The sequence below is a fragment of the Colias eurytheme genome, chromosome 10, assembly GCF_061535395.1.
Source record: "Colias eurytheme isolate Ceu_HAF_F1 chromosome 10, ilColEury1 Martin Lab GWU primary, whole genome shotgun sequence".
NCBI lineage: Eukaryota > Metazoa > Arthropoda > Insecta > Lepidoptera > Pieridae > Colias > Colias eurytheme.
The window spans coordinates 57,461-80,162 of NC_142989.1; the positions used below are offsets into that span (position 1 = coordinate 57,461).

The following is a 22,702-nucleotide window of genomic DNA, read 5'->3' on the forward strand; positions in this document are numbered from 1 at the left end:
CCGATTTTTGCAAGAGATAGATATGTTATTGAGCAAAAATTGGGCATCGCGATGACGGGTGAGAATCTGCCCGCGGCCCTGGGGGATGATACGAGAACTGAATTCTTGGAGTATTGCGAACGAATTGTGAGGGTGGTTAACAAAAGACACTGTGATAAGTTGTGATGTTAGGGTTAAGTTTTATAAGTGTTGTGCCGTATTGTTTTATTTCTTTTTATTGTAATGTTTTTAATATAATATGTAAATTTTAAATGCAATATTTAATTTTAGTATATTATTATTATCTTGGAAATTTCATTGTAAATTTTAAATTGTATTAAGTATTTACTTTTAATTGTATTAATTTATTTTATTTTATTTTTTATTATTCTCAGTGCAATGTTTTTAATTAATGTAAGTTTTTAAATGTAATATTTAATTTTGGTATTTTATTATTGAATTGGAAATGTTATTGTAAATTGTTAAATTGTATTTTCTATTTTAAATTGTATTCATTTAGGCCTAATGTATTAATAAATAATAGTGTGGTAATTATTTGATTAAAAGCAAAATAAACATCTCTGGACAATATTCCAGAGGAAAGCACACAACACCCTGTGATGGCGGGTGCTTTTACAAAAAAAAAAAAAAAAAAAAAAAAAAAAACCTAACCTAACCTAACCTAACCTAACCTAACCTAACCTAACCTAACCTAACCTAACCTAACCTAACCTAACCTAACCTAACCTAACCTAACCTAACCTAACCTAACCTAACCTAACCTAACCTAACCTAACCTAACCTAACCTAACCTAACCTAACCTAACCTAACCTAACCTAACCTAACCTAACCTAACCTAACCTAACCTAACCTAACCTAACCTAACCTAACCTAACCTAACCTAACCTAACCTAACCTAACCTAACCTAACCTAACCTAACCTAACCTAACCTAACCTAACCTAACCTAACCTAACCTAACCTTACCTAACCTAACCTAACCTAACCTAACCTTGCGAAAAATCTCTATTATTCTCTTTCTGTATGGGACACGGGCCTACTATGAGAGCTAGCGCGCAATAGCAACTCCCCATAGAGTTGATGGGAGAGACAAAATTAAGAATACTTGGGGCGTGATCTACCGAAGGCCAAAATATAGTTTTTAGAATTTTTGTCTGTTTGTCTGTATTTATGTCCGGGATAAACTAAAAAAAGTACTGCATGGATTTACTTTACTTGTATCTCAAGCACGCAAGAATACTTAATAGTAGCTAAAGCTATCTCAAGTGACAATTCTATGAAATATTAAAAAAAAAAATGTTATATTTTAATGTAATTGAAAATAAACAACACAATTCATTTGTTTTTATTTTATTATAAAATAAATGCACGATATGCCATAACAATATTACACTTTTTATGAACAATTTTATCGAAGAAAGAATTATAATATCAATGTGAGGCATGCGGCTGCGCAAACTGCAGTGGGAGCGGTGGATGCACACTGCGGGCAGGCGCCCGGCGCCGCGCTACCCGAACGTGGGCACCCAGCCGGCCAGCGCCTTCGACAGCCAGCGGCTGTGTCGCTCGCAGACGGGCTGCCGAACGACATTGCTCAAGTTATACTACCTTCTTCTGTTTCGATTTTAATTACAAATTCCATCTAAAAAGGAAACTTATATTTCTTATAACCTAAAATAAACAGCTAAATTCTCTCCTCATTTAGCCGACTCTTAAGTTCTTAACCTAAGAAACTGATTTATATAAAAAATAGTTTATATTATATTTTTGTTATGTTTATTTACTCTGTGATTGACCATACGCACCGGCTCACCGGCCAATTTGCGCGTCCATCACCGAGTTTGAGAAAAGAGAAGTACCAGTTCGGCGATCGCGGTCCGCAGGGCGGCGGCGGCGGCCTCGCAGCCGCCCACGCTCCGCACCTCGGGCGGCTCCAGCGGGTGGAGCTCGCTCAGCTCCACCACCACCGCCTCTTCCTTCCACCACTTCTTGCACTCCACCGAGCGGGCCGTTTTCGTCACCTGTGAACATCGAGTCGCACGTGAGTCGCGTCGCGAGATTCTCGCTCGATGGTTTTCAACGAACGGAAGCATCGCGGGCCGGACCTTGATTCGGTACGCGGGGTACGTGGCGGGCAGGCTTTTAAACTGGGCTTTGACAAAGGTCCACCCGAAGTGGAGGCGCACGAGCAGGCGCAGCAGCTCGCGGTCGGCGGGCGCCAGCGCGGGCATTGCGGCGCGCACGGGCCCGCTCGCCACGTCCACGGCGCAGCCCAGCACGATCGTCGACAGCTCCTGCGCCAGCCGATCCGGATCTGCGAACCGAATCGTACGCGTCAGACGTCGCGACCGCTGATCGAGAGAGGTCAGAATCGATGAAATGAGCGATTACATTTCCAATATTATTTAATTTAAAGTTAAAACCTTTTTTGTAAGCTTTAATTGAATTGCGCTTAAAATAAAAATGAACTCTTACATTAAAACTTTTAGGTCACTGCAATTTTTTTATTATATTATTAAAATTATGCATTTCATTTAATTTATTTCTAATGAATGAACTAAAAGTGGGATCGTGGCTCAGCGCACCGGCTATGAACATGGCGCGCGGCTCCGTGACGTTGCTGGGCACGGGGCAGGCGGCGAGCGCCTGCGCGCAGCGGCGGCGCGCCGGCAGCCGCGCCAGCGCCGCGCGCACCACGTCCGCCACCAAGCCGCGGTGCCGCCTGCCGTTACATACACGCATTATTTATTACTACGCCTTCCTTTCATTTACGTTAGATTTCAGTACCTATGAAATGTATAGGGACTCTTGGGATATTTTTCCAAATAATATCTTCGATGTTACGTAGTATGGTATACATGATTTATTTTATACCTTTCATAATACGGTATAGATAGAAGGTCCGCATTGACTTTCTGGATAAACCCCGTCCGTATAAAGAGTGTGAAAAAAAATTGAAATCCGGTGGCCCCAAGTGAGGTAGATGCATTATGCATATGTCGTGGCCAAAACGTAGATATCTTGCTCATTTCATGAAATGATCGATCATTTTATGAAATGGTCGCATTCCATGAAATGGTTGAATGTCTATTGGCCATATCATGATGTGGTTTGAGCAGATCAATGATAAGAAATCGTTTATCGATATGACCAACTAAGCGCGTTTTTTTCATGAAATGACCAAAATTATTCGATCATATCGTATAATAATAGTTACATTATTATTGGTAGAAACGCTGCAAGCGCTGTGTTTATGTGATAAGATGACGGCCGCTGGCGAAAGTTTTATTATTCGCAGTTAAATAATTCATAATTCGTTTAATTACAATATGAAGAAAGTCATAGCAAAGAATTTACGACGAAGAGGTTCGAGTACTATGGAAACTGCGGATATCTTATATTGAAGAAAAAATGCGTGTAAAATCCTATAATATGTATTTAATATTTATAATATATCCTACTAACTATATTATTATAATTGTTTCTTTTCTAAAAAGTGACTCGCTTCTGGCACTCGCCGGCCGCTGCCGCGGTACTAACTTAAATGACAATAAACAAATTCTTTAAATAATCTGAAATTTTTTTTAATTTTATTGACTCCCTATATTTTATACGATCTGGCCAAATATGGATGACAAAATCGTAAAACATTGACGAATTAACGATCTGGTCAAACTATGTTGGCCACATCATGAAATGCGACCATTTCACGAAATGATCAATCATTTCATGAAATGAGCAAATCTACGATATGGCCACGACACATACATCTGTTTCGCTGATCTATTTTCTAGAGATAAGTATGATCGGCCTAATGTGTCCTGCCAGACCGAGAATTTTTTTCTTCGTCTCCACCGGATTCGGTCTTCGGTCTTCGATCGAAGTTCGAACCCAGGGGCCAGGACCCCTCACGCGTTTATAACAGCTGTACCGAGGGGGCCGAGCGGTGTAACCGTATAAGGTAAGGTCATTTCATATGGTATAAGGTATTTATATTTTAAATATTTGAAGTATGAAGCGACTGAGGTACGAGAAGATTCCTCCATTTCGAGTCTTTCATAAATTGCAATAATATTACATAGACGAAAGTTGTGGATGCGCTCACCCCATGATGCGCACGAGCCGTTCGCGTAGCTTGCGCGAAGCGGCCGCGGCGCAGAGCCGCAGCGCCAGCAGCGCCGTCAGCAGGAAGCCGGCGCTCACCGCGGGCGCCGGCAGCGACTCTTCCGCGCTGCGGAACCATCGTTTGTTCTGTTTCCATCATTCATGGTCTAAGATCCGAATAGAAGTCGAAATGGAACGGCGTGATAATAGAATGAGACCAATTTTATAATAAATTTAGTGTATTAAAAAATGTATTAAAAATGGGTTGACTGGGAAAATCCTGGACGTCCTTTCCAGGATTTTCCCAGTCAACCCATTTAAAAAAATACATTTTTTTTTAATTAATTGCAGTAAGTATCAACATAATAAAAAAAAATGTAATAGACTTAAAGTATGAAACCTACAGAATGTGCAGGCATAGTCGTTTTCTAATATTTACCGGGACAAACGGCTAGGTTGGCAGGTATAAACAGGTATGTCGGTACCAGTTACTTTCACTTGTATTGATAGGATGATGAAAAAAAAAATTATGTCAGCGCTGTTTTATTACAAAATTGTTTTATTATCTCGAAACTGCAATTAATAAAAAATGAAAATATTTTTTTTTAATAATTAATAAAAAATATCCTGTCCAGGATTTTCCCAGTCAACCCATTTTTAATACATTTTTTAATACACTAAATCTTCTTATATATAAAAATGAATCGCAAAATGTGTTGGTAAGCGCATAACTCGAGAACGGCTGAACCGATTTCGATAATTCTTTTTTTATTATATTCCTTGAAGTACGAGGATGGTTTTTATGTAGAGAAAACGTAAATATTATGTACCACGGGCGAAGCCGGGGCGGACCGCTAGTTTATTATAAAATTGGTCTCATTCTATTATCACGCCGTTCCATTTCGACTTCTATTCGGATCTTAGACCATCATATCAAAACAACAAAACGCATTACGATTAATAATATCGACACAAGATTCACCTCACGATCGCCGGCCACTTCCGACGCATAGCGCACAACAGATCCAAGTATAACGACAGGGTTTCGGACTTCTTCAATTGAACTGCGGTTTAAATAAAATAAACAATTACGGTAACACAAATAGAAATATTAGTATCGAATATGTCTCGCTATAGGGCTCGCTCACCGTCCTGCTGCAGCAGGCGCGCGGCCAGCATGTCGAGCGCGCGGTAGGCGACGTGCTGCAGCGCGGGCCGCGCGCCGCCCAGCGCCGCCAGCGCCGCCGCGCGCAGCTCCGCCGGCATCGCCTCCTATCGAACCGTTTGCCTTTCTATTATAAAACCTTTTAACGGATTTTATACGAACTATCATCGACCTGCCCTTTAATTTTTTGTGCAGCCATTTCCATACGCCATTTTGCCAATAAAACAAAGTCGTTAAGGTCTGGAGATGGTGACGGCCCCAATTTTTACTCGGGAGCCTAATCAAAAAGAATAATGAAATGAAATACGTTCGTTAAGGTTACATAAAAAAGATACAAAGAAAATGAAACAAACAGGTAGTAACTTAAATATATGTAGGTATGTATGTATGCCACAATATAGGCCTGCCACTGAGTGCAATTGGTACACTGAATGAATACGATCCGTTCCAAAATTTTAATTTCTAAAGGTATAAAATAAGACTCGTAAAAATAAAAAAAACAAGAGAGTATGTACACGATAACTTACTAAATGAGGAGACCTCTTTAGGGGCGACAGATCGGGTTCGATGGCCAGTATTTCGGCGAGTTTGAGCAGAGCGTCCGTCGTCAACGCTTCGCAGATGCATAGCTCGTCCGCTGTTCCTCCTCTTTCCTTATTCTGTGTTCCAAAACCTAGGTTTGTATTAATAGAAATAAAGAAAAATACGTTTATTATGGTATGAGTCCACATTAAAAAGGGTTTGCAAATAAATGTTACGTCTCGCTATCGATTATTATCTATATATTATGTACATATATTTTATTGGAGGGTTTTTCTAACGCCTGAAAATTAAAAGAATAAATACCTAGTTAAAATCGGTAAAAAAATAAGTAAGCACTTAATTTTTAACCGACTTCAAAAAAAGGAGGTTATCAATTCAGCCGGTATATTTTTTTTATGTCAGTGTCCAGCACTAAGCACTTAGTATTAAGCCCGTGCACCGACATCAAACCTTTTTAGTAAATAGCACATCTAAATAATATGTAGTAATTAATAATCTTTTTTATTTTTTACTTTTCCGTTTTTGAAGTCGGTTGTTTTTAACGTACCTACTACCTAGTTATTTTTTACACTCACGTAAAATGTTAAGGTAAACTTCGCCGACAAGTTTATACAAGTTTCGCAGCCTGGAATCTATATACGCATCTCCCTCTCTTTTAGAATGATAATACGTAGCCTTCACAATTCGAAAAGTCGGTAAAGCCAAAGTTGCGACCTGTAACAAAATGATAATCGTATGTCAGCATAACAGTCATCCAGTAAGAAAGAACGAGCTAACTCAGGAGGCGCACCGCGCACCTTAGCGGTGATGCGCGCCGGCTCTCGCGCCAGCGCGGCCAGCGCCTGCTGCACCGCCGGCTGCGCCGCTACGGAGAACAGCAGCTGGCCCATGGACGTGCTGCGGTCTTTGTAGTACACGTACCACAGCAGGGAGCTGTGGCTCAATATCGCTTCCCACTCCATGTCCGAAGCTCGCCTGGCGGTCATAAATCATAATAAACAATTAATGTACAAAGCGATAGAGGTAGTGGTTAATAGTTAATACCCTACGGGCCACGGGCCACGGCAGAAGTGAAAACTTAATCGATGGTTATACCTTTCTCGCTCAGATACACCCGTCAGGAGTTCACCCGATCAGGCTTTTCAAGTAATAGAGTGACGAATTATTATTTATTAGATACGAATGAACTAGTCAAACCAAGTTGCCCAAGAAGTTGGCCACGTCATGAAATGCGATCGGTTTTATGTTTCTCGTACCCGTCGGGCAGCGCGCTGAGGCAGTCGGGATGGCGCGGGTCGTCGGGCAGGTCGGCGTCGGGCCGGCGGCGCCACAGGCGCAGCGCGGCGGTGCGCGCCGCCACCACGCGCGCGGCCCGCGCACAGCGCGTGAGTCCCGCATCCGATGCCGTGTCGGTCGCGTTCATCTGGAACGCGTCTTTGTGAATCACTTTATTTAATCTGTGTCGGTATGTCGTAATTGTATACGCGATATGCCTCGCGTTCTAAGATTCTCATTTATACTGTGACGATTCGTATGTCGCATTACTACTGTTGACGTATGATACGCTGCGTATGATCGCAGCGCATAATACGGTAGGTACGAAGTCCGAAATTACGAGTTCATTTTTATAATTTACCTGAATGCTGTGAAAATATCCATTCGATTGAATCAATTCCTTGAACTCCGATTCATCCTTGTCGTAAAACGTTCTCTGTATATACTCCTTTTTTAGAAAATCTTTTTGTGCTCTTTTGGCGACTTCGAACACTGTATGGGCGCGGGCGTATGCGTAGTAGTAGCCGTACTTATTCGAAAGGTCGGTCAATAATTTAACGACCGATACGAAAAAATCTTTACAACCTTCTTTTTCTATTTTATATAAAAATCGCAACGCCCAGTTTTTTCCCTTTTCAAGAATATCATCGAACGGCATCTGAAACAAATAACATTAACCGTGTAAGTTTCGTTACAACGAAACGAATTTTCTTTTTTTCGCAAGGAATACTACAGAAAGGGATCAAGAATGCGATTCTCACCAGCGGCGTGGTGTAGGTGAAGTAGGCGCGGTCAGGATGCACCTCGTGCAGCGAGTGCAGCACGGCGAAGTCGCGCGCGAGGTCCGCGCAGGCGCGCACGAGCCGCTGCACCGCCGGCGACCACGCGCCCCGCGCGAAATCTTTCGCTTTGTCTATGTTGCTCGCTGCCTTCAGCAAATACAGCCCGCGGAAAAGAACATTCCGGCTAAATATTTCGATATCCTTCTTCCTCAGGTATATTTCCTCGTTCCCGTCCAGAATTGGCATTATTCCTTCGCGACGGAAGCCGAGAGACTCGTCCTCCGCTTCCGTGGGACAGTTCAAAAGCCCTAAGATGCAGTCTTTGACGAGGGCGAAGGTTCGCACCGTAGTTGAACATTTATAATCTGTTGGATTTTCAAAAAGTATTTCGTGGATCTCTCCTATCGTATCGTTTTCTGTGGTTCGGTTGAAATAATCCGTTATGTAGAAACTCAATTCCGCCAAATGATTCACGAAAATCTCAGGATAAGGATATTCGCTGAAAAGACAAATGCGCTCAGATAATCAATCAAAATAATAGATCGGAAAATTATTAAATTTTAGATGTGAAAAAATAACTGCGTTAAAAACAACCGACTTCAAAAACGGAAAAGTAAATAATAAAAAAGATTTGATATTATTATTTAGATGTGCTATTTACTAAAAAGGTTTGATGTCGGTGCACGGGCTTAATACTTACTAAGTACTTTGTGTTTCAATCAAATCTTTTTTTATTTTTTACTTTTCCGTTTTTGAAGTCGGTTGTTTTTAACGCAGTTATTTTTATTTAATACTTTTTAGTGTATTTTTCAACACGCATCAAACGAGCCCAAACTCGATAAAATTGAGTCAATATTGTTTACTGTTTACTATTTATTACTGAGTTCCTATAGCCAGTAGCCACCTTCAGATTCCATCATCAAATCAGCTCTATGTCATGATAATGTTTCATCGCTATCCAATTTAAATACGTATACAAAATTTCAGCTCAATCGGTTACCGGGAAATGAATCAATTATCAAAGTTACATTGCTACATTCCAATTAAGTCATGAATCGAGTACAGACAAAAACACTCATAAAATAAAAACTACTGGGCCTATCCGAATAAAATTTTTATGGGACCAATTCAACACCATCCCGCTTCGAACAAAAAAAGAATCACGTAAATCGGTTCAGAAACCTCGGAGAAATCGGTGTACATACATTAAAAAAATATACCGGCCGAATTGATAACCTCCTCCTTTTTTTTGAAGTCGGTTAAAAATGGTGTGAACCGACATTGAACAAAAGCAATTGCAAACAAAAGCCACCAAAGAAATTGGTCACTCACAGAAGTGCGAGCCGGCGCTGCAGCGCGGCAGCGGCGCCGCGCGCGAACTGGCCGGCGGCGCGGTGCGGCAACCGCGCTCGCGCCGCGCACGCCTCCGCGCACTGCTGCAGGCGTCGCGCGCTCTCATCGCTGTCCCCGACCTTTGCATCGTTTATTTAAATTCATAAGTACCTATCAAAGTTTGTTTACATTTATGAAATTAATATTAGTACCTACAGAACGAAAATATGTATAACATTAACCGCCGGCGCGGCGGCTTCACCCGTGTAGTCAAAAAAACCCGGATAGTTCCCGTTCCCGTGGGATTTTCGGGATAAAATCCTATCCTATGACCTTCCTCAGGTCTCAAGCTATCTCTGTACCAAATTTAAAGTAAATCCATGTAGTATATTTTTGAGTTTAGCCCGGCCATACATACAGATATACAGACAAACAGATAAAAATTATAAAAACTATGTTTTTGGCTTCGGGTTTCTATTGTATATCTACAGCTTACGTCAATCTCATACATTCGTAGTCTATTCTATTGAACGCTACGCTAACAGAAAACCACTTGACTAGGGGGGCTGAAAGCAATAATTCGAATTCGAAGCCTGGCCAAAATGAAATGACCGCATGCATGACATAACAACATACTTTTACCACAGAATACATAATAGTAGCTAAACTTTTACTATCAACACTGAAAAAGTTTCAATTTTGTCAAATTCAAAAATCCTCGTCTGAAAGAAGGTTCAGTTTGACTGACTGTTGTCGCATGTACCTAGCATAATCCCGCAGATCACAGAAACTATGCATAATCCCCATTTGCAATATGGTCCGCTATTTAAGATCATTAACTTTACATTAACCGTCTACTTAATAGACCGAACATAGCCTTAACATTTGGTTTGGACGTTAGTTGAATAAACAGCGTCTTTAAAGCATTGAGGGACGATTCGATCCGTACGAATGCGCCACGATTCGAAGGAAGGCATTTTATTCGATTCGACCGTTTCTATAGGAATAAGTTTCTTACAACTATAATGACACTGCTATTTATCGACAAAAATATTAATACAGAAGTTACATCTAACAATAATAATATATTAAAAGCTATTGCATATATATAGTTTCTATCGCGGGCCTTGAGCGTGGAGATCAAATCCAGAAAGTTCGTAATGAAAATACACTAACACCCCCTACCCTGACCGGCAAAGCCGCGGCAGTCTCTGAGTGCCACACGTCTTTTTATATTATAAACGTTCTATAAATGTAATTTTACTCTAAGATTTATTGAAGTTGAAAAACAAAGAAATTTACAGACTAGAGTCTTGACAATATTATAGAAGTCTCACCTGAACTGTCAGGTGAAGTTCGAAAGTATGGAGAAGTAGAGACAATGCGAGGGCGGGGCAATCGGTCACCAGAGTCACGTTTGGCGATAATAACGTGTCAATAGCACTCGCAGTTAGCAGCGTTTCTGAAACATTATAGACGTATCATTCTATCCCGCCCAAGTTATAGTACTAGCTCGGCCACATATTTAACTTCGAGTTCCCATGGTTCATGGTTTTTGTTTTGCTGGAGGCTGATGATGATGAGGTTAAATCTGTGTTGATGAGTCTTAAAACAGATAGCGCACCGGGATACGATAATATTACTACTAAATTTTTAAAGCAGGCCGGGGAAATAATTATATGTACCTATAATGACTCATCTCACAAACCTCTGCTTTACAACAGGAGTCTTTCCGGACGCTCTGAAATTGGCCTTAATAACGCCTGTGCACAAGGGTGGGAATAAAGACGATCCCAATAATTACAGACCCATCTCAGTCCTCCCAGTAATGGCGAAAATTCTAGAGAAATTATTAAATAACCGTTTAACTTCTTACTTACATAAATTTAATTTACTATCTCGCTCGCAATTTGGTTTCAGACATGGTTTAAGTACTGAAGACGCTGTTACAGCTCTGACTTCTTTAATCGTTAATCAAGTAGATGTAGGAAAAAAATGTATAACTGTATTTCTAGACATAAAAAAAGCATTTGATAGTGTCTCTATCCCCATCCTTGTGCAGAAGCTAGATCAAGTCGGTATACGAGGTAATTCTTTAAACCTATTTCGGAGTTATCTCACAGATCGTAGACAAAGGGTCAAGATAGCAGAGCATTGTAGTGATGATTCTAAGGTATTTTATGGTGTTCCGCAGGGGAGTGTATTGGGACCAACTCTCTTTTTGCTTTACGTTAATTCATTATGTGATATGTCTTTGACAGATGGATATGTGTTTTCATATGCAGACGATACAGCTATTGTATTTTGTGGAAGAGATTGGGAAGAAGTACAAAATAGTGCTGAAATTGGTTTAGCTAAAATCGCACAGTGGTTAGAAATGCATCTCTTGACTCTTAATATAGCTAAAACCAACTACATCTGCTTTGCTAATTACATTAGAAATCAACCTAATATTAATATAAAAATTCATTCTTGCCCTAACCGTGATAAATTAAACTGTTCATGTCAACAAATCACTAAAGTATCTAGCACAAAATATCTCGGAGTAATCATAGACGAACGTTTGTCGTGGCATCTACATCTAGAACTCCTCATGACAAGGACTAGAAAGTTTATATGGTTCTTCAAGACCCTAAGACATGTCGCAACTACAGATTTGCTGAAAATTGTATAATATGTGTCACTTGTTCAATCGGTGCTTACATATTGTATTACGGTATGGGGAGGGGCTACCAAAACAAAATTTCTAGATCTAGAGAGGGCACAAAGATCTTTACTTAACGTTATCCATTTTAAACCTTATAGATTTCCGACTCAAGAATTATATTCAGTGTGTGATGTTCTTACAGTTCGAAAGCTTTACATATTAAATATTGTTCTGAAACAACACAAAAGTTTAAAATATGATCCTAAACTTGATAATAGAAGGAGGAAAGCATGTGTGGTTCCCAATGTACTTGTTAAAACCGCATCATATGCTCGAAGACAACAGGCTAAACAATCTTCTTGCCTATACCAACAAAGCTTTAAATATATGTATATCCTAAAACAGCGAAGGAGTGTAAATTGCAACTAATTAAATGGTTAAAACATAAAAATTATGAGGAAATAGAAGAATTATTAAAATTAAATAAAATAAAGCAACATATTATACCTACTACCTAATATACACACTACACACACACTCTCTCACAAACACACACGCACATTCACACACACACACACAAAATACACATTTGTTCTGTTCCCTATAATAAATATATATATAGTTTTTATATACATATTTCTCTTTATCTAAGAAAATGTTATTCGTGTAACACTTAAGCATAATGTACTGTCGGAAGAGCGAGATGTCCTAACACAAGCATTTAATTGCTTAAAAGGATGTCTCAATGACTGTAAAATTATTGTAATCAATAATCATATTTGTTACAGAATAAATATTTTTGATTTTTTTTGTATCACACGTTCGATATGTTAAATGCGAATAATACTACAATTTCCAGGCAGAATGCTTCACGTATCCGCTGTTATATATTATCTACTAGCGACTCGCCCCGGCTTCGCACGGGTGCAATGCTGATACTAAATACACTACAGAAAAACTGTGAACGTTGTAGCACAGACTAATAATAATATACTACGTATGTAATATATACATATTATAAAAACATAGCGGCCCGGCCGGCCGGTACCGCCGCAAACGCTACGTCCCGCAATTTTTAAATCTGTAATATCTTCGAAAATATCATACGGTGTAAAGGGCCATATAGATCTATATTAAATGAACAATGTATTTAATAAATTTAATGTATTCAAGGTACATATTTAATTGGTTAAGGATTAATTCTGTACTGGTTAAAATCGCTTCGAAAATTAGCCATTATTTGTCGTAAAAAGTAAATGACAAAAAAAAGTTATTGTGGGTTATCCATAAGAGATAGACATATACCATCAAGGACTTTTCTGTAGACCTTTTCAATGTGTACAATACTTAGTACATTATTTTGATAAAACTCGTAGGGTTCAGGCTGCGTTTGCAATGTAAGCGGAAAAAAATGTAATTATTTACGACATCACATTAGAAACCTCAAAAATAACAGTACTTCTCCACAATTTAATGGATGTTATTATACATATAAACCTTCCTCTTGAATCACTCTATCTATTAAAAAAACCGCATCAAAATCCGTTGCGTAGTTTCAAAGATTTAAGCGTACAAAGGGACATAGGGACATAGGGACAGAGAAAGCGACTTTGTTTTATACTATGTAGTGATAGTGATAGTGATAGTGATAGTGATAGTGATAGTGATAGTCACCACTGGCCAAGAGTCCAGAAATATGCAGAGCATACATTTACTTTTAAATCAAATATGATGTTTACCATCACGCGCAAGACATTCCAGAATGATTTTGATAGCTGCTAGTCCCAGGGTGCCACCTTCGGGCGCGCTGAGCGTGCGCTCGAGCAGGTCGGCGCGCAGCCACCTCGCCGCCGCGCCGCTGCAGTGCGGCAGGGACAGGCCCGCCGACGTGCACCACTGCACCACCGGTAAAGGTAACTGAAAAATATTGTACATTTTTGTTATTTAGTTAAATAAGTAAAGCTAGGTAATACTTTTGCAAAAGATTATTTATTTCGTAAGTCAAAGAGCGTTATCATATTATATTTCATAAAATCAATAATTATAACCAGTGCCGGTGTAAGGGCCACTGACACCCCGGGCGAAAATATTGTGGCGCCCACTTGAGGTGTTCTGAAGGTTTGCACCAGGAGAGGCAAGATACTCCAGTCTCCAACTTCAGACCTTGGCGCCCCCCAGAATTTGTCGCCCTGGGCCATCGCCCCCTCTCGCCCCCTCTTAACGCCGGCACTAATTTATAATGTAATGGTTATCAATCAAACAATATTGATAAGTACATATACACTTGTAAGTACGTGGACTCAACTAGAGTTAAAAGTTTAAAAATGAGTCGGTCATAAAAGGGCTTACCTTTTCGAAGGATTTAAACATCAGGTCCAGTTCCTCTTCAGTGAAGAATTTCGCCATCTCAAACACAAGGTCGACGAGGCAGCGACTAGCCGCCTCGCTTTCGAGCCATGCCCGTACCACTTTATCATAAACTGAGTAAAGTGAATCTAATCCGTGATCCTTCACTTTGTTTAATAACCCGTCTATATTCTGCAAATCCACATAAAAACTAAGTAATGCTCCCAAAACGGCCGCTTCCATATTCTTGCTGTCGGATTGTAAGAAATAAGCATTGCATGTCGTATTTAAGAAGTCTTCGAAGCCAGATTTGTAATTACATATAACGATTTGATTATTGGCCTTCAAAAACTTAAGTATTAATATATGTATCTCGATGGCGTTAAAAACTTGGCCTCTATTCTGTCGCTCGGACTCAATATTATTAACAATAGCCTTAGATAAGGTTTGCCAGTAAAATTTCGTATCTTTAAAGCCCGCTTTCAATCGATCGGTCAATCTTTTGGCAATTAAATCGGAAGCACTGGCTGCTTTATTTTTGGTTTGATTATTTTCGATGAAAAACTTTTCAAAAAAGATTTTGTACTTTTTTGAGAATCTCAGAAACTCCTCTAATTTGGTGGCACTCAACTGTGAGTTTGTAAAACCTATTCCTTCAGAACTGAAATAAAAATGAATAATAATATAAGTGTGAATACTATAGACTATAGGTACTTACCTAAATAAGAATCGAATCCTAGAAAATAGATTTTTTTTTATTAATTCTAATAATTTTTTTCCTACTAATTTATGTGTCTTTGTAATTGAAAATGTATCCGTACTCACACAGTAGCAAAGGCGTCAAGGTAAGTTTCGCAGTAATCACTTAGTAATAATTCAACTGATTTCTTTTCCAGAATAGATAAAAGTACCTCGGTTAAGACAGAACCGTCACCCCATATGCCTGAAAGTAAATAGGTAGTATCGGGAGTTTAGGAAAAATAATAATAGTTAAAAAAAACTAAAAAACACGCTTTTTATAGAAAACCGAACTAAAAAATAGAAAATTTTATAAAATTAGTGTATTGTCATCGGTCCTCAATAAATCTACAAAGTTTGAACGAAATCTGGCCGTTTAAAGTGGGTCAAAATCGCGCCCAAAGAAGTCGGTTACAAACAAACAAACATACAGGTGAAGCTAATATAAAGCGTGTAAAAAGAGCGTGTGCGCCGAGCACACGTGCCAGAAGTGAAACTTCTTTGGCAAGATTCAAAGATACTAAAATCGTCGCCTTACTCCATGACGTGACAGTATTGCCAGATTTTTTAGCCAGATGCGGTAAAACAGCAGCGGTCGTTCCAAATATTATTACTTTATACATATAAGCAAACCGCAACGGTTTCCGCTAGTGGGCACTGGCCTCATACGAGAACTAACAAAGAACATTTCTGTACTTTTACGACAATAACAGATTTGATACTAAAACCTGTGCTAAAGTCACTCATAAACAAACACTCTACGCAAAACATAATACAAGTAGGTAATATGTGTAAATTTAAATAATTGAAATGATAAAAACACTTTGAACAAATAAGTACCCTGTAAATATATTATACTTACCAGTTTGCAATGATTCGAGAAAGGTTTGTATAAGAAGATCTGGCTTGTCATTCCAATAAGTCGATTTCTGTAAATTTACATAGGTAAGTATGTATAATTACAAAGTTGCTTTTTTTTCTTAAATTATTTTCTAGCAAAACAAAAGAAAAAACGGAACCTCTATAGAATCACTTCCTTGTCTGTCCGTCTGTCAAGTCTCTTTTGCTCAGGAACGCGAGGAGGTAAGAAGCAACGGGCACAGATTGATTTTATTATATTGCATTTAATTGGAAAGTATACCTCTGGTGAGGGGTCGGCGTGTCCGGTCACCAGGTTTAGCAGACTACGCCGCACCCAGCCCGGCAGAGCGTCTTCGACGTCCGCGGGATCACTATTCTGAACGACATTCACTAACTCCTGCAAAGCAATAATGCTATTCTTTACTAATTTTAATATATTTATATTTTATACCTTAGTAGGTGAAAACGGCAAAATGGACTGTTATCTATGAGCTATAATTGAAAATATTGAAGTTTTTTCGCACTGTAATTTCTAATATGTATTACAGAACATATGTGTGATGGGATGACTGTTTCCAAAACACGATTGTAAAAATTTTGCTCGATAAAAAAAATCCTGAAGTTCCCTCTAAAATATCATATAAATTGCTCATTACAACCGTATTTTACGATAATAATTCGTATAAAATCACGAATACATAGGTATTTACCTTCTCGATTTCGTGACTGTTTTAGATTTATAAAATACTAAATATACTTACTTATTATTCATTCAATTTTTGATAAAAATGTGAATGGCGCTTACGATTTTTATTTTCGAGCACGTTGATTCCATACTAAACGCGGACCCCCTCACCCCTCAACTCAGGCGCGCTGAATTTTTGCTGACCGCCTATACTAGCTGTGCCCCACGGTTTAATACCCACATTGCTCCGCTCCTATTATTATTTTAGCGTGATGAAATATAATATAAACCTTCCTATTAAAAAAACCACATGAAAATCCGTTGGTACTTTAAAAGCATACATAGGGACATAGGGACAGAGAAAGCGTCTTTGTTTTATACTACCTATGTAGTGATAGGTACATCAGAATAATACGTGAGCTATAGAAATAGGTACTTGATATTGCCCACGAGTTCGCCCGCATGTGAAACCGCGCGGCAAAGCACGTATAAAGGTTTTCTATCATTTATATAACCCTCATAGGTACTCCAGTTGGTGATGATGAAGCGAATCTCCAGACACATTCAACTTCAATGCAATTCTTAATAATTTCATCAGATTCAACCGATAATATTTTCTGTAGGATGCTACGATGCTACGCTGTAGAACGAGAAGGGCAATATTCGTGACTTTTTTGCAATATGGCCAACCTGACAAACCTAGTTCTTACCTTTGCCGTGGGACTTCTTTCGTGACGAATACTTATAGATCGAATTTTCAAAAAAGACTAATAATTTATTTATTTATTTCATTTTATTTATTTAAACAATTTGATGACAGAGTACCTACCATTCATGTTAGACTTATACGCTAATGTTAGTAGGTAAATATACATCAGTTGACGCCTGACGGGGCACCCTATGCGTAAACCTGCCGCTTTGAGTGGACAAGTTTACGCACAAAGTGTCCCATGAAAGATGACATATATCTCTCCGAAATTACCATCATGAGACCATTGGGACTGCCCCGCACTCTATCAATAATTTGGAAAATCCAAAAGTGCACGCCTCATAATTTTTTTTTAATAAATATTTATTAATTATTATTTTTGTTTATTTAATAACAATTAAACCACATCGAATCAGACCTTGAAAAATGAAAGGGTTCTATTCCTGAGCATACTCAAGCGTAAGAGAAAAAAAAAGACTCGATTAGTAAAGTATTTCGGTCGCTATCGTGTTGACAAGAAAAAGGATCCGCACATACAGACACACGGACGTCCAAGACAGAACTTTTTTAAACTGTTTTTTAACTAGTTTAAATAACAAAAATGACATCAAAAATATCATGAATGTTAAAAATAGTGTTTTTTCTTAATATGTGTGTGTATGTATTATCTTACAAGTGCAATGTATGATACATAAAGACATTTTAAGTTTGAAAAATCAGATGTTTTGCGCGAAGCGACAGTAGTACCCACCTCAACGCTTCGCTTATGAGGCGTGCAAAAGTAGACGCTATTTTTTGGGTATTATCGCCCAGAAATCGTCAGTATGCGCATTAGCGAACATTCCAGGCGCACTGCAGTAGCGAGGCAGTCCCAACTCCCAACTCCCTACAGCATTCTAAACGTATTATTATAGTTTAAATACCACAGGTTTATACCTACATGCATAATATTATGACTCGTAAGGCGATCTATCAGAATGTAGGTATAGTAGAACCTTAAGTAGAACCATAGACTACCCGTGTAGAAATTCTGACAGTAGGCTTTTTAAAAAGCGTGTAAATGTTGTGTGGTTTTATGAAACCACGGTAAAAGTGAAACTGTTAGAACGGTTCCGAACACTGCTTTGTGTAGCGCATGTCGCGTGACGGTCGGCTGCCGAGTAGGTATACCTACTCGGCAGCCGCGATACACGCGACATGCGCTACACAGACCAAAAAGTTTGAGACGATGTAATAAAAGTTTCACTTTAAAAGCGTGATTTTCACTGGATTACTACCTACAACGCAAATCTACGGGCCAACATATTACTTCGGATCGCCAATGCCCTACGCTCAACGCTCTACTTAATATATCTACGTCATTATCCTTTAGGTCATCAGTTAGCATGTGTCCCAGATACTTGAACTCTGTAACTCGTTCAACATATATATCAGACGCACATTTTCTATGCTTGCCAACGTCCCCAAAAACAATGCATTTAGGTACATTTAGAAACATTATAAAGCAAGCCGTGAGCAGCGACATAATAAATTATGTCTCACAGACTTTGAGCATCTCAGAAATGGCACTTGCAGGCTGCAGCTTGCAGTCGGAGCCAGCAATACCATATCATCGGCATAGCTTATGTTGCTACTTGCTACATATACCTCCGGGCTCCGATCCAGCTACCAACACCTTAGATCATTAAGTAAACTAACACGCATATTGCTGAGTACGACAACAAGAAGGTCATTTACGTAAAGATGGAACAATTTAGGCGACCACAGTCCCCCTTGTCTTTAGAACTATTAAGCGATATAACAACTAGGTAGGTACCCAAAAACGACATTATCAGAAAAAGTTTGATTTATTGATATTGTCCGCCACTAATTACCTTTATCCTTAATGGTAAAACATCCGACATCACAGCATCCATAGTAGCTCAATCTGTAACATATTAATAAGTATTACTTTAAAATATGTAAACGAAACAATTAAATAAGATACGTAAAATACCTATTGAAAATGGCTAGAGCAAACCGAGGCAAACGCTATGCAAAGTCCCAGTCTAAACGAATATTTTAGTTAGTAGAAAAAAAATATTTCTTTTTAGATAATATTATTATAGGTAATCTGTAGCCTAACTCGATCAATTATTAATAGATAATGAGTATTATTTGCAATGGTGCAGTTTGTTTAATTTGTACAATTATATCATTATATTCTATGAATTAACCTTTCCAAGTATTCTGGCTAATAACAATATAACTAATCCATTATATTGTGTTATTAGCCAAAAACGATAAACCGGTTCATTCAATAGGTCATAAATCGTAAACGGTAAGTTTTACCAAAAAAGTTTACAAGATATGTATAAAAAATGCGTAATTTTATTCAGTACAAAAAAATATCAAAATAATTTTTGTCCTAAAGTAAAAGGATTTCGAGATATCTGCCAACTTTTCGCGAAGCTACTGGGCCTTAGCCTTGACCACGTAGTATATTATTATTAGTCTGTGCCTTGACCTAAAAAAATATGAAATTAGATCGGAACTTTATTTACCTACTGGGGAAAGGCGATCCGTTTTGAACCTTATTTTGAACACTTCACAGCGAGCGTGGCGCCCGCGACGGGGACGCGTGACGGGGAGCCGGGAGATCGTCATAAAATGAATCATACAATTAGCATTTAGCAAAAGTATTTATAATTTTAACTAGGTAGGTAGGTACTACCTTTCTTATTTTTCAGACGAGTCCATAAAGATACTCCATAAAAATGAAATAGATAGGTAGGTAAGTTAGAAATTATTAACCGACTCCAAAAAAAGGAGGAGGTTATCAATTCGGCCGGTATTTTTTTTAGGGCTGGTGGGCTTTAAATCCCCTTTCCAGCTCCTGGGCTAGGTCCACGACCTAACTGGACCACTAAGAGAATATAACAATAAAACCTATTTTTTTATTATGTTGTATAGCTATAAATTTTGTTTTAGCCGTTTTTAATTTTTTCTTTATCTGTGCTATAAGACGTGCTTTTAACCAAATTTCAAGACTCGGTGTTCACTATCTGTGCCTCATGCTATAAGATGTTACTTTTACTAAATTTTAAGACTTTGTGTTAACGGGAAATACCCTGCAGGTTTTGATTCCCTTGCGAATGTCGAAATTTGCTATAATTTGCAGTATAAACGGCTGCATCTTTTGATTGCGTTGGCTTATACGTTTGATTTTTCGTATTTGTGTATTCATGAACTAACTTCGAACTGAAATCAAACTATGTACTAGCAAACGCATTGAAAAAGATACAGCCGTTTCTGCTGAAAATTTACGACATTCGCAAGTGTCGCCAGGAATCAAAACCTACGTTCACTTCCCGTGAACAGAGAATCTTGAAATTTTGTAGGAAGTTACGTCTTATTATAGCACAGATAATGGAAAAATAATTTGGAAAATCCAAAAGTGCACGCCTCATAATTTTTTTTTAATAATTAATTATTTATTAATTATTATTTTTGTTTATTTAATAACAATTAAACCACATCGAATCAGACCCTGAAAAATGAAAGGGTTCTATTCCTGAGCATACTCAAGCGTAAGAGAAAAAAAAATCCTCCGCACATACAGACACACGGACGTCCAAGACAGAACTTTTTTAAACTGTTTTTTAACTAGTTTAAATAACAAAAATGACATCAAAAATATCATGAATGTTAAAAATAGTGTTTTTTCTTAATATGTGTGTGTATGTATTATCTTACAAGTGCAATGTATGATACATAAAGACATTTTAAGTTTGAAAAATCAGATGTTTTGCGCGAAGTGACAGTAGTACCCACCTCAACGCTTCGCTTATGAGGCGTGCAATTGCAAAAAGCATAAACTTAAAGTTAAAACATATAAAAAATGTTTGTATTAGTCAGTTCAATAAAGAAACGAATCTTCAATGGCGGCCAAAGCTGACTTTGACAGATGGTAGGATCATCAAAAAAGAAAATAAAAATAACGTAAATTGATAATTATTTTATTAATTATTTCAAATTGTTTGTTGACAAACTTTTTTGTTATTGTATTTGTGTATTTATATGAATTATCATATTTACGTATACAGAATGTAATAAAATCCCCATAATACTTGTAATAAGCCCATAGAACTGAACAACTTTTCCCAAAGAACATATTTTGTCAAATTCCAATAAAACATTATTTACTTTCGCAAATGCATAATTGTCATTGTTAATTTATGATAAAAACTATTATAGGGAAAATCAAATACATTTTAGTGATTTTATTTTTCCATTTTTTTTTTGCATACCGTACGGCCGTGTGTGAGCGAGAGGGAATGATAAGCGCCGCCATTGAAGATTCGTTTCTTTAAAGAACTAACTAATACCTACGGAACTCTTGGTGTGCGAATCCGACTCGCACTTGGCCGGTTTTTTAGGGTTCCGTAGCCAAAATGGCAAAAACGGAACCCTTATAGTTTCGTCATGTCCGTCTGTCCGTCTGTCCGTCTGTCCGTCTGTCACAGCCGATTTACTCGGAAACTATAAGTACTACAGTGATGAAATTTGATGGGAATATGTGTTGTATGAACCGCTACAAAAATATGACACTAAATAGTAAAAAAAAGAATTGGGGGTGGGGCCCCCCATACATGTAACTGAGGGATGAAATTTTTTTTTTCGATGTACATACCCGTGTGGGGTATCAATGGAAAGGTCTTTTAAAATGATATAAAGTTTTCTAAAAAACATTTTTCTTAAAGTGAACGGTTTTTGAGATATCAGCTCTCAAAGTCGTAAAAAGTATGTCCCCCCCCCTCTATTTTTATAACTACGGGGTATAAAATTCTAAAAAAAATAGAGGTGATGCATGCTAATTAACTCTTTCAACGATTTTTGGTTTGATCAAAGTATCTCTTATAGTTTTTGAGATAGGTTGATTTAACTGTAATTTATTATATTTGCTGCTACGGAACCCTTTGTGCGCGAGCCCGACTCGCACTTGGCCGGTTTTTTTATCTACTATCTGCGTATCAATTAAATTTATCAAAATATAGCTTTTGTAACTTGACCACGACTATGTGACCCCCCCGCCCCCCCCCCCTGGCACTAAAGCGTCGTCCGTAGTCCACGCAAGCTTAAAATAATAATATTAGTAGGTAGGTAGCTAGCGCTAGCGTATAAAATAGTAGGTACGTATATGTAGGTACCTATTATAATATTATTATTTATTATAGCCTACTGACATATTATAATAAAAAGAGAGCTAATTATCAACAAAAATAGCAATTACACACCTTTGGAATGTTTGCACAAGGGCGTAGGTACATCTGCTAACAAAAGACACTGTTTAAATAACTTCCAAATCACAATAAATCTATCTACTACCTAGCCTATATTTTTGTAGACTTTACCTACACGAACTTATGAAAAGCAAGGTAAAAAAACAAACAAACACATCTACGCTCAATTCTGTAAATTGGTACTATTGCAGCTAGTGAGGTAATAGTAGTGAGAGACGAGAGTGAAGACTGAA

General features: G+C 38.2%; 1 protein-coding gene across 1 annotated transcript; it reads right to left on the minus strand.

Annotated features, from left to right (window-relative positions):
• Positions 1–1,334: 1,334 nt before the first annotated feature.
• On the minus strand, positions 1,335–22,702 carry LOC149904957 (uncharacterized). Its single transcript, XM_090106268.1, has 23 exons — positions 22,581–22,702; positions 22,464–22,499; positions 19,062–19,114; positions 16,074–16,190; positions 15,795–15,861; positions 15,020–15,137; positions 14,198–14,855; positions 13,588–13,765; positions 10,539–10,663; positions 9,202–9,341; positions 7,849–8,368; positions 7,449–7,745; positions 7,069–7,235; positions 6,610–6,787; positions 6,388–6,526; positions 5,797–5,942; positions 5,253–5,376; positions 5,087–5,168; positions 4,106–4,231; positions 2,586–2,722; positions 2,106–2,314; positions 1,860–2,021; positions 1,335–1,577 (listed from the first exon to the last, which is right to left on the minus strand). Exons 3-23 carry the CDS (start codon positions 19,101–19,103, stop codon positions 1,509–1,511), a joined length of 3,801 nt encoding a protein of 1,266 aa, XP_089962394.1. The 5' UTR covers positions 19,104–19,114; positions 22,464–22,499; positions 22,581–22,702; the 3' UTR covers positions 1,335–1,508.

What these genes read in the sequence shown, in the direction of transcription:
- LOC149904957 (XM_090106268.1), bottom strand. Translation starts at nt 19,103, where the DNA reads ATGGATGCTGTGATGTCGGATGTTTTACCATTAAGGATAAAG. An exon ending in TGTTTAAATCCTTCGAAAAG is followed by an intron (nt 13,766 to 14,197) that starts GTAAGCCCTTTT and finishes AATATTTTTCAG; the next exon opens with TTACCTTTACCGGTGGTGCA. An exon ending in CGGCGCGCATCACCGCTAAG is followed by an intron (nt 6,527 to 6,609) that starts GTGCGCGGTGCG and finishes ATTTTGTTACAG; the next exon opens with GTCGCAACTTTGGCTTTACC.